General features: G+C 38.7%; 1 protein-coding gene across 1 annotated transcript in view; it reads left to right on the plus strand.

Annotated features, from left to right (window-relative positions):
* SYNE2 (spectrin repeat containing nuclear envelope protein 2) overlaps positions 1–12,719 on the plus strand; it is a 191,889-nt gene that overhangs the window by 42,084 nt on the left and 137,086 nt on the right. Inside the window, exons 19-31 of the mRNA XM_061376171.1 lie at positions 184–339; positions 608–781; positions 1,991–2,125; positions 2,279–2,434; positions 3,608–3,819; positions 4,088–4,163; positions 5,234–5,352; positions 5,914–6,037; positions 6,888–7,045; positions 7,484–7,631; positions 9,305–9,903; positions 10,765–10,944; positions 11,947–12,097. Coding sequence (XP_061232155.1) covers positions 184–339; positions 608–781; positions 1,991–2,125; positions 2,279–2,434; positions 3,608–3,819; positions 4,088–4,163; positions 5,234–5,352; positions 5,914–6,037; positions 6,888–7,045; positions 7,484–7,631; positions 9,305–9,903; positions 10,765–10,944; positions 11,947–12,097 — 2,388 coding nt within the window. The remainder of the gene's footprint in view (positions 1–183; positions 340–607; positions 782–1,990; positions 2,126–2,278; positions 2,435–3,607; positions 3,820–4,087; positions 4,164–5,233; positions 5,353–5,913; positions 6,038–6,887; positions 7,046–7,483; positions 7,632–9,304; positions 9,904–10,764; positions 10,945–11,946; positions 12,098–12,719) is intronic.

Below are 12,719 nucleotides of genomic sequence, written 5' to 3' on the forward strand. Positions count from 1 at the left end.
GCAGCAAATGTCTTTCTCTGCACAGAGATTTTGCAGTGCAATACACTCACCACAATTGGAATATAAGATTTTTATTTGACTAAATATTGATCATCCATGATCAAGACTGGCTTTTTCATTCAGTTCCTTTAAACAAAAAGACATAAATGCCATAGAGGCTTCTAATGTTTTTCATTCAACCAGAGCTTGGCTGCAAGGGGAACTTCATGCCGAGAACAAGTTGTGGCAGCAGAAGAGAGATTGCAGTCCCTGGTGCAGAATGTTTCAAGTCAGGTGTCCCAACAACATTCTTATGCTGGGCTGCAGGCACAAATTAAAGAGGCCAAAGACAAAATAGAGGTACAACTTTTTTATTGTTACTGTACTTTATACACACAGACATCTCTAATTTTAGCATTATGTGATTATGAAGACTCCTTGTCAGTCATGTAAAATAGAAAAGGCTTTATACTGTTAGAATTGGTCTCCCAGGCTTTTGCTGGGACAAAACCAAGCACATTGCAATGATCAGTATCTCAACCAGAAAAACTTGAGTGATGTTATGAAGCAATAACTTTATGTAATTACTGACACTCAGGCATGTTCTGAAAAGTCTCTTTCTTCCAAGGCTGTCATGGGTGACATGAACAGCATCTTGTCTAAATCTGAGAAGAGACCCGCAGAGAAGGAGGCTGTGCTCAATTTTGAAGAATCCCAGAAAGAACTAGAGGCCTTCATTTCAAAGGCTGTGCAACTTGTCAGTCAAAAGTTCAGTCCTGAAGAATCTATTTCAAGATATGAGGTGGGTTTGTTTTCCTAAATAGCTGAATCTGAGTATTTCTTAGTGCTGTTTAGTCTCTAAAAGTCTAAGGTACCACAGTGAGAAAAATACCAGCTTTTTTTTAATAGTTATTAATGCTGTTCTCAGCTTTTTGATTTAACGCTGTAAGCATATATTATCTTGGCAGACAGTTTTGAGAGGGACTTTACGCAAGAGCATGTATTCATAAAACAAGGGGTAATGGCTTTAAGCTGAAAGTGGTTAGATATAGATATAAGGAAGAAATTATTTACTGTGAGGGTGTTGAGACATTGGAACAGTTTGTCCAGAGAAACTTGGGCTGCCTCATACCTGGCAGTATTCAAGGCCAGGTTGGACAGGATTTTGGGCAACCTTGACTAGTGAAAGATGTCCCTGCCCTTGGCAGGGGGGGTGGAACAAGATGATCCTTGATGGGCCTTTCTAGCCCAAAACACAACAATTCTGTGATTCTGTAGAAATGTCAGTCTGTACAGCAGTTAGTTCAGGACCCTGTCTTAAATTACTCCATCACCCCATCAGAACTCCCTGTCTTCTGAACTACAGCCATTTCTATTGCTTGATTAATAATGAAGCTTCCCACCAAGAATACTACGCCTGAATTCCTGGACAGGTTTTTAAAGTGTTATTATAAATACTGAATCTCTTCTTTATCCCAGTGTCAAACTAGTAAAAGAAAGTGTCCAGTCTCAAAATCTGGATCTCTTAAAGGGGGTCCTTAGTGAGATATCAAAAATGGAAGTGCCCAAATTTGAGTTGCCTCGTCTTGCACAGTGAGGCCTCGGCAGTCATGTGCTGGGAGCAGCGCAGAGCCTCTCTCCAGGCTGTCTCTAGGACCCTATTGCACTGATGCAGGCCTGTCACCCTCTCTCTGACAGGCAGAGCACATGGCCATGTGTATTCCCTAGAAATGAGGCAGAGTTCAGGGACCTTAATCTTTTTTTGGTACCGAATTTGCCCGTAAGAGAGGAGCTACAAGAAAACCATGTACTTTTCTCCAAAAAGCGTACACTTACACTGCCTGCAGAATGCTCTTGTACCCACTCATGCAAGTGCTACCACAGCCCATTCATGCAATGTATGCATGTTTTATGGATGGTTTTTGTGTACTACTCATGTAATTTTTATTAGATAAATAAGATACATTCAGTTCTGTTTTTTTTTTTTTTCATTATGATGCTTTTCTTGCAGGAATTTTATAATTCCCTGGACAATAAAGCTCTTGACAAATTTTTGAAAACAGCTGAACAACTGAAAAATATTTCATCAGATTGTGAAAAGCTGGCAGTGGAAGAAAAGAGTAAAGATGTTCGTAAAAGATGGGAGGTGAGGTAATACAGGAAGGAGGATCCACTGTTTGTTCTCATTAGGCCTGGCACCTTTGAAAAACAATTTTTTCTGTCACAATGTGTTCTGTGATTATTTACTTAGTAATAGTGTCTCACCACCTCACAGGGACAATGTGTTTGATTTTTGCAGGCAGTTCATCATGAAATTACAACCTGCCTCCAGCTCATAGTAGAAAGGGAAAAAAAGAAATTTAATGCAACTTTAAAAAAAATCAATAAGCAATTAGGCAAAGAGAAGAAACTCCTAAGTATGGATAAAACCAAAGGGCTCATCAAGGAACATGAGGTACCTGACACACACACTTCCTGCTCACCTACCTTTCTTTGTGAATGCTTTGTCTGTCCTTGCTCCTTTTTAGGTACATTGTTGCTGCATGTGTTTGTGGAACATGGCCCTTGTTCTGCCTGTTAGGTGAATACATAACAAGGAGGCCACCCAAAATATTCCTTTGCCTATTTTGACTGCAGATGTTTGCCTCCTTGCAGACTTTCAGAATTGTTGCATGGATGGAATCTTTTTTCCATTTCTTTTTTCTGACAGCCTTGAAACATTAAAACAGATCTACCTGTGCAGAGTATAAAGATAAGAATGATTACCTGTTCCGCTAGTCCCTTGATTTGCTACAGTTGCACAGATGGTATTAGATGCCTTCAAGTGAGAGTATCTTCTCACAGTGCAGTAGCTGCCCTTTACCTCTGTGTTTGTGCTATATGTTTATATACATTAGCCACAGAGTTAGACATCAGAAGTTCATGTTTCTCTTTGCCAGTGTGAGTTACAGTGAATCTTACATATTGCATAAGCAATGGGTTTCGCACTTCATTGCTTCTAGTATTTTACTTCATCTTGCTCTTTGAGATGCATTGATCTGGCCAGTTTAATACTTACAAGGGTAAGAAATTGCTCTGTTGATGAAATTCTGGTCTTTACTGATTTCAGTGGAGTTTTAGTCTTTGCTTCTCATGGATTCCTAATCAGCAAATATTATGTATGCAAGAGTAAAGAGAAACAGGTGTTTTCAGGTGCATGCTTCTGCTCATATTTTTCTTAGATGTTTAGTATATCTTGATTTCACCATGGGAAGTATTAATATTGATGGGAGATATTTAAAATAGGTTTTCCAATTCTACTTCTGTTGTCAGTGGGACATGTCAGTGTGAAGAGGATTTGGGACTTCTCATTATGTAACTAAATTTTCCCTACTTTAATTTCAAAATCAAGCAAGAGTCAGTATAATCTTGTGAATGCAGCTGTGGAACACGTTGCCAGAAATCCTAGTGTCATTCCTGGCTCTGAAAAAGAACTGAGGGAAAATAAATGCTTCTTTCCTGGTTTGACAGCTTATGCTTTAAGTGCACTCATCCGAGAAGACAATGGAAATAGAAAAAACTGTATGAGAATAATAGCATATCTGCATGACTTAACATTAAAATTATTCTGTTGCTTTTCTTTGTTTAGGCCTTTTTTTCACATGAAGGCAGCCTGAGGGAACTTAGCAAGACATTAGAAGACCTCAAAATACTGGGAAGACTACTAGAAGAAACTGTCCCAGGGATACAAACACTGACTGCAGACTGTGAACAAAAGCTGGAAAAGATTCAACAAATTGTGGCAGATACTCACACAGCTCTGCTGTCTCGAGCTGGAAAAGGACAGTCATCTAAGAAAGGGTGGGTGACTCAGTGCCTGATGTGCTGTAGCTTCATTGAAGTCAGATATATGGATAGATTTTATGATACTGTAAATGTACTGCCAAGTACATTACTGTGGACAACTGTACATTTAAACATTTAGTATTAAGCTTCATAAACTAGCAAGTGCAATATTTGAGTACCTTTCATCACAGATGAACTGTTTTTTTTAATCATTAGCCAGGATTTCTTTTTCCCCTTGTATTTCATGTTTTGTTCTTCAGCTGAAATTTCTTTTAAACCGTAGGAGCTCCATTACTGCTGCTGAGAATGGAGAAAACCCCAGTTCTTCTCAACAAATAGATATTGTTTCAGTACAGGAGGTAAGAAGTCTGTACTTACTGTAGAAAACAGTGCTCTGTCTAGGGGAGATCATTGCCAAAAGGAAAACTGATTCTTTCTCTTACTATTTCTATTGTGGAAGGACCTCAGGCCTCTGGTCAGATGTCAAAAACCCATTGTGCTTGGGAATGTGGACTGAGTAAATACTAAAAAGTAACATGCAAGGAACAGAACTAGGCATCTGAGGAGATGTCTCCAACTTTGCATTTTATCTTTCTAAAGGGTGGTTTTCAGCTGCAAGAATCATGTGTGAAGCTGTGTTCAAGTTCAAATCCTCCATAGTGTCCCAGTCATCTGATCAATCTTCAGAGGACAGATTAAAAATAGTGAGGAGTTGGAGGTATTTGCCTTAGAAAAATACAGGGAGAAACAGAACACGTGTATTTTCTTAGAAATAACTTCAAGGAGAGAATATGCTGCACTTTGCCATTTGTATGCCACAGATGTCTCATTTAGGGTAAAAATTAATGCAAGTAAGGCTGAAGACAGCTCATCAGGCAGCCTTCTGAATGGTGATTTATAGGAAGGGACCGGCTGCATTTACCTGAAGTTTGAAGATACATAGGAATTGGCTATTGAGAAGGAACATGTCTTGTAAGGCTGCTAATATTGTCCCTAATACAATGATGAAATCTGTTCTGGGTAATCAAAAGTATGAATTGTATACCATCAGCTGACTTCAAATTGAGTAGTAGAAAGTATGCTGGAATACAGGCAGGAGATACGCAAAAGCATGTGGTGTAAGCAGCCTGACAAAAGCTGCAGAAGACAGTTGTGGTTTGCCCGTGTATGTCCATGGAACTGTAGCAAAAACTTTCATAAGGGGATTGTACATGCCAGGGACCCACTATCTGTGGAAGGAATGAATGACCTGGCTGCAAGTTTTCAAAAATTTGCTCTTTTGTTCGTGATAGAGTTTAAAAACAGCTTGTATTCGTGAATGGTATCTCATTTCCTGTGGAACGCTTGAGCAATTGGTCTTCTATGTTTGTTGGTCTTCACTATTGACACATGATGCAGAGGTCACTGTCACCTTTTTATTTTTACGTAGTCCTCAAGACCTGTTGCAGATACAATTTTGGAACCAGATGTGAAACATCACAATGGAGAAAGCTGTGCAAAGAAATTTGAGGAAGACAGTGATTTGTCCGTATCAGCTTTATTAGAGAGGTATTTTTTAAAGGATAAAATATATATATATTAAAAGATGATACTATGCTAGACATTCATAAATCAACAATGTAATAAACATAGGGTACAATTTAGCTATGCAGAACTCTGTTGAATAGTTTACTGGCTGTTGCTCTGTAATTGGTAAGAAAGCACTAGAGTAGCTACATACTTCAACCATTAGGATTTTCTAGCAAGAACACTTAAAGTTATAAAACAACTGCTCTTTTCTTGGGCCAGAAAAATTTGTACCTGCCTTACTAATAACTTAAAAGTATTGCAAAATTTTAAAGAACTGTAATTTTTGCATTCATAAAACTGAATGTAGAGTGTGCAGGCAGGCATTCATACTTGAAAATTAGCCAGATGAGCAATTTTACCAGCTGTTTTATGTGCTTCTCATCTATGCCCATTCGTTTGGGATTTAGGTAAAAATACGCATTTGCAATAGACCGTGCTTATTTTATGTGGTAATCTATTGATCAGCAAGTCCCATACCCTGCTATGTTCCATTAAATTACAAGTCATAGTGTTTCTGTAAGTGACTGCTTCTTTCTTTAGCTATAATACACAGGTAAGGAACGTGGAGGAACTTTTACGAATCAGCAGAGATAAAGTAGCATCTGGCTTTACTGATGAAATAAAAGGCACTTCGTGCCTTCAGAATAAGCTGATGGAGCTGCAGGTAAGTATTCGTCTTTCACAAATATACTTGGTGCCTAAATTGCTATTTTCTCACCTCTTTGTTATGTGTATTGAGGAAAAAGGAGCATCCTTACAACCAGGTTTATTAGAAGTAGAGGGGAAATCAAAGGTTTAGCATTCAGGAGAACTGCATTCCTACTTAGCACTGGAGTTTTAGAAGTGTTGCTGGAAGAAGAAATTAGGGTGTCTCAGTTTGTGATCTGCAGGCTGAAGTAGGTCTAATGTAAAAAATAACTACAGAAAGCAGCTTTTTTTTCAGTAGGAGTGGTAAGTGATGGACCATGGTCAGGGCTGGAGGAGTCATCACTGAACCGTCAAATGGCAGTGGTTTATGTGCAGAATGAAACTGTTCCAGAACTTGTAACTTGATTATGTTTGTGAGAACCTTAAGGGGATGATAAAAGGCCCATAATTGATGTTGAGAAATTTATTACTGCAATTTTTCAAATCTTTGTTTGAAAAGAATACAAAGCTCATCTAGCATCTCAGAACTTTGTTCAGTTCTAGGTTTGTTTTTTGTTCTTTCGAGCACAGCTAAGTTGAAGTATCTTCCATTCATGTAGTAAAAAAGGTTGAGCCATATTTATTGAACCTTCTCTAAAATGTAGACAAGGTATATGTCTGACCTGGGAATTTTCATCATAAAAAGTTGTGAGGGATTTCATGTAGCTAAAATAGAGTCTTAACGAAGAAGAAAGCAATAGATCTCTTACTTTTGGGTGATGTTTTCACTTTTTCTGTAGACTCTTGTGACTGTAATTTTATGAACTGCCTAATCCACTGAGAAATACATTATGATATTAATGCAGGTAGTGCTCTGTATCTTTCAGGTGATAGAGAGTGAAACCAGTTCTGGTTGGGCACAATTGGAAAATATCTCCTCTACCTTAGAAAATCTTGTGGTTGAAGCACAGCAGGCTGCTATCTCTGAGACAAGAGGCAAACTGAAAGAAGAATGGAAAGAGCTTCAAGATATTATAAATACCAGGTATAGAATAACATTTCATAATATTAGCTAAGGAACTGTTCATTTTAACTAATTTGTGTGTTGTGAAGGGAATAATGTGCACTACAGAAAATACCTGCACATTTTTAACCTTTAAAAAAAGTAATTAATATGATTAAGCTTTTCTTAATTATCCTTGCTTCATACACATACTGCATATGTATCTCTCCAATAAGCACAGCGCCAGATCTTCGTAACATGACTGTGCAGCATTTCCATGTTTACTGTTATTTCCTTCAACCTTCTGGCTAAATTCACTGGGATTCACACTGCTTTTCTTATAAATCAATAGAAAAACTCCTTTGACCTCAGGAGGATGAGGATTAGGTCTGTTAGTCAATTACATTATTTTTGTGCTGTAAAATGTTGTGTGTCTTTTCTTGCTTGTTTTCAGTTCATGTTTTGTTACCTTTCTTGTAGAACAAACTCATTAAGGACTGCATTGGAAATTGTTTTGCCAATAGAAAATGAATCCATTCTTCTATGTGAATTAGATCAGCGGCTGAAAAAAAAGGACATCCAGCGGTTTAATCTGATCAATAGTGATCTTGCTTATAGGGAGCTAAAGGTAAGGGAAAATGCAGAGACCACACCTTAGCCAGAATATTTTTTAATATATCTAGTAACTGGGAAACTTAATGGGATTTTCACTGAGGAGTCTGGGACCACTTGCCAAATCTTCTAAAGACGGTAACAGCATTTTACTTTCTTTGCTTTAAATGTCATTGTTCCTGTACAGCCAGACAGGGACCCTCGATAGGTTCTACGATAAAACCCATGGTCGTGAACATTTAATCTTAGCTTACTTTCCTTTGATTCAGATTTAGTCTTCCCTCCTGGCTTTTATATCACTTATTTATTTACATAATGTGGTGTTAGTCTGTGAGCCAAGCTAAACTGCCTGTGTCATATCTGCTGAGGTGTCTGAGCAAAACTCAGGATGCTTTTGGAAGCTCTGCATGTATGCAGTAACTTGTTCATCTGCTATCAATGCCTTATACTTAGGCTCTTATCAATGTCTTATACTTAGGGTGAATATTCAAAGAATCATAGAAAGGTTTGGGTTGGAAAGGACCTTAAGCTCATCTAGTGCCAATGACCCTGCCATGGGCAGGGACACCTTACTCTAGACCATGCTGCCCAAGGCTCTGTACAACCTGGCCTTGAACACCTCCAGGGATGGAGCATTCACAACTTCGTTAGGCAATCTGTCCCAGTGCCTCAGCACCCTCACAGTAAGAACCTTCTTCCTTATATCTGACGTAAACTTCCCCTGTTTAAGTTTAAACCTATTATCCCTTGTCCTATTGCTACAGTCCCTGATGAAGAGTCCCTCTCTGGCACCCTTAAAGGCCCTGTCACATATTGGAAGGCTGCTATGACGTGTCCACACATTTTCCACGCTGAACAGCCCCTGTCTTTGTTTTTAGTCCTCACTCTCACAGACTTACCAAACCAAACTGCTTTAGTATTTTTCTGCGCAAGAGACTTTTTCCAACTGTCTCTTTCCAATTTCTCAGCCTTACTTCATATGTGAGGTGCTCCAGCTGTCCAGAACTGCAAGTTTGCATTTGTCTTCTCTTGGCTCTCAAGCAAAGCATGGTTTAGGTGTCTCAAGCTGTAGGACAGCGAACATGTGCACTCTCTGTCTGAGATAACTCTTTTGGGCTGGAAGGACCCTGTTTTTTTTCCCAGCTCTTAGCACTTTTGGATTTTCATAACACTGACACACTGCTGTTTGCCTGAGGGCTGTAACCAGGTAGAATGCAGACTTCACCAAGAGATTTTTAAATGCATGTAAGTCTCCTCAAAAAGTATAGCATGATGAAATTAAAAAAAGAATAACATCTATGTGCCTGCCTATGCTCTGAGTGATCTCCCACTGCAAGAGCCTGCTGGTTTCAGTCCCAGGACTTTCGTCATCTTTCTCTCCTTTTTGACTGATTGCTGGAAAGAGGCTTGGGGTTTCTGTTGTACTGAACAAATTCCCTGTGCGTGGTGACTTAGCTGTTTCTTCCTTCCCTCCACTGGAGTGTAGATTAGGAAAAAAGGGGTTTTCTTTCTTCACTGCCCTTAATAAAATTAATATAAATAAAAAAAATTATAGCCACCCTAATAATGTAAGGTTAGTACTTATTTTATTGCTAGTGTAATTTATTTTTCAGTCATAAGTTCAGCTTTAATGCAAGATACAGGTTTTCCTTCACTTGCTAACACTGTTGGTCATTCTCTCAATTTTAGGAACTGCAGAGATCCATATTAAATCAGATTGAAGTGTGCAAACAGTTGGAACACCTTGATAGTTCAGCAAGAGATGAATTTAATCCAATAGATCTGCAAGCTGCAAGTAAAATTATGATTTACTATCAAAATCTGTTCGAAGAAATGAGCCATAAAATGCAGATCCGTGAGACAGTCCTTAAAGATCTGGAAATTTTCATGGCCTCATTGAGGAAGATTCAGTGTTCCATAAAATGCCTCACAGATCCCCCCGGTGAGCCTGAAATACATGGAAAAGCATTGAGAGAGGCTGCACAAGAAGTTTCTCGTATGGCAGAAGAGGCCAAATGTTTGGATGAACGCTTGAAAACAGTTGATATCTCTTTGGAAGATTCTGAATGTGGGAGAAAGACTTGCTGTGAAAACCTTGTTCTGACTTTATCTGAAGAGCTAAATGTGACTTATGATCCCTCAAGGGAGCAGATACTTACAGACGAAAAAGATTTGTACAAGACTTTTTCTGCAAAAAACAATGAACTCCTTAAAACCATTCAGGATCTACGTGGCAGAATTAACAAAATAGGCTTGAAGGATCCAACAGTTCCAGCTATTCAACAAAGGTGAATTTGTTTTTAAAACTCTTTCACTTTCATAATTTCACTGAACTCAGAGAGCCTGTGACACCTTCACTGAAATCTGAATGTGTGGTGAAGTACCTGTGGAGCTTTGGAAGAAACAGTGAACTTAATGTTCTATTTGTTTTGCCACAGCCTAAATAAGGAAGCCTTCTCCGTGTTTTGTTTCAGACTCCTATGTATGTGTTTGTTTGAAGCAGCATTAATGAAGAAAAAACAGGAGGAGGTTGATTATGATCTTAATTTTGAGCGAGAAAACTGTCAAACAGGGAGATGGGCCTTCTTGCTGAGCACTAATGCACGTGGTCCGAAACTTTGCCTTCTGTTATTTTACCACAACCTGAGAAAGCAATAACATGATCTATGTGTCTCAGATCATGTTATTGGCTGTCAGAGGAGCTTTGTGCAGCCTTGCAAAGGATGGATAAACAACTTAGTACTGTTTATGGGAAGGAAAAAAGTAAGGGGAGAGGGGATGATAAGATGTGGCCATTTTTAAGTTGTGAAATCCTACACTATGGCATAGCTTACTTTCTTAGACCGTATTTTAAGATAGCCAGAATGTGCTTACATTTTAATGCAAAAGAATTCACTACGTTCATACAGACCCTATTGGTCTCTAGGATTTTTGATTACTTTCTCAAAGGGCTTAGGTCAGCATAACTCATCTGAAGGACCGTGTCAAATTACTTCAGAAACTGAAGATCAAATTAGACTTACTATGATGTCATTCAATATAGCATGTGCAGCTCAAGATGAATTTCTTAGGAACTCTATAATTACATTGGGGAAAAATCAGATACTTACTTTAACATAAAGCTGTATTTCGTTTTTTTCCTAATGAAGGGTAAAATCGTTAACAGAATTGGAAGAAGAATTGGATTGTGCTGCTGTTGAAATGAAACCTATGCAAGAAATTGCTAATAAGCTCCTACAGATCAAAGAGGAAAAAGCAGAGGAAGCAAACGAACAGTGCAGAGTTACAGAGAGATTATGGGAGGATACAAAATTCTTGCTTGCTGAATGGTAAGGAGAAAGGCTACATCTTAAAGTCGTATTGTACAAGTAAGAAGTTTGCTTGTAAAATGAAACAGCAAAAAAGCCTTAGACCATACTTCAAAGTAAATGAAATACTGATACAGTAGCAAATGTTACTGTTAAGATGCTATAACTGTCATAAAGCAAAGGATTGTACATAGAAGTTTGCAGCCAGTGCTCCTGAATGTTACATAGTTTTAAGACATCACAGTCTCATCATTTAGCAGGTATGTACTGGTATGTTGGACTTAGTTGGTACCCAAAATAAAAACCTGGCTGCTGCTGGGAATGATGTGCTTTCTGTATTTGCTGTGAATTTCATGCCAGCACATTCAAAAAGAAAAGTCAAACTGAAGTAAATGAAAGAAGACAGCTGGAAAAACAGTCTCTTATTCAGGAAAAGACTAAAGGAGCTTGGTTTGATAAGTCTGTGAGAGTGAGGACTGGGAAAGGCTATGATTGATCACCCAGGGCATCTGTCCTTCTCTTACAGTTTTTAAAGGTGCCTGGAGGCTTTGTATGGACTGGCACAGTTCTGCTAATCCTCATGGCTTGCACAGGTGTCAGTAGGAATAATCTGTTCCCATATCCCAGTGAAGGCTGGGCTGAGGTGGCATTTCCCACTGCCCAACACCCAAGCTGTTGTGATAGATGCTGCATGTTGTATTCCAGTTTACTGATGGCTGAGCACAGCTTTCAGGTGGAGAGTATCATACAGACAACTGCTCAATTCACATCACAGTTAAATGTAAATCAGAAGTATCCAATGGTGAAGGGAATTTTTGATTGCAAAACTTGTCCAAATACCACACCAGGTATCCCATAGTATCGCAGGGTTTATGACTGGTACAATTTATCTCCCTTTTCTCTCTTCCAGATATAGTAATATAAAATCCCCACGTTTGAATATAGAAGAAGGAAACTGACAAGAGGTTGAGGCTGCTTTTTTATGCTTAGGCCTTAAATAATGCATCTCTTTTATTTTAATAGCCAGGAGCAGTGTGCAAGGGCTCTGGAGCTCCTGAAGCAGTATCAAAGCTGCAAAACTAGTCTGACCAGCATCATCCAGAAACAGGAGATTGTGCTTTCCCAGCAAACTTCTTACATGGGGAAGGAGAATTTGAACAGACTAATAACAAAGGTGAGTTACAAGAACTTACTGAAAAGGAAACAAAAGCCTTTCCTGGGAGCGTTTATATTTAAGTTTGCCCTTGTACACTCAGCCTTCAAGGAGTATGTTAAGACCTTGCTTCCACTTCAGCTTCCAAAATAGATTTAGAGCCCATACCCTGGTTTTAAGTTGATGTCTAGTTCTGCATAGTGAATCTATGTGTTGTTTCATAGATTTGGAGGGATTAAAAACCAACCAACCAACCAAACCCAAAACAAACACAAAAACTCAACAACAAGGGAAAACTATGATCTAGTATGAAAATAAGACAAAATCCTGTCCTACCAAAACTACATGTTGAAATCAGCCATTTTCACCCATACCCTTTAGAATATTTATTTTCTACCAAGTTAAACAGCTTATAGTGGGCAGTTTGTAACTATACAAAATTAGTGAATTACTTTGTTGCTGAGAAGATGCTTTAAAATGTTGTACCACCAAAAGCTAAAATAATAGGTAATGAAGCTCTTGTGGCTGCTTGCTTCTCTGCCATCACTGTAGCTTATAACCAAGAATTTAGACCTGTATTCTCTCCTTTCTCATGTTGCTGGGTCCCAGACAGGGCTGTGGGGTTTGTCTGCACTGTCCATTG

The sequence above is a fragment of the Neopsephotus bourkii genome, unplaced genomic scaffold, assembly GCF_033783945.1.
Source record: "Neopsephotus bourkii isolate Nb327-2 ecotype Australia unplaced genomic scaffold, CSIRO-AGI_Nbou_v1 NB_1707, whole genome shotgun sequence".
Lineage (NCBI taxonomy): Eukaryota > Metazoa > Chordata > Aves > Psittaciformes > Psittacidae > Neopsephotus > Neopsephotus bourkii.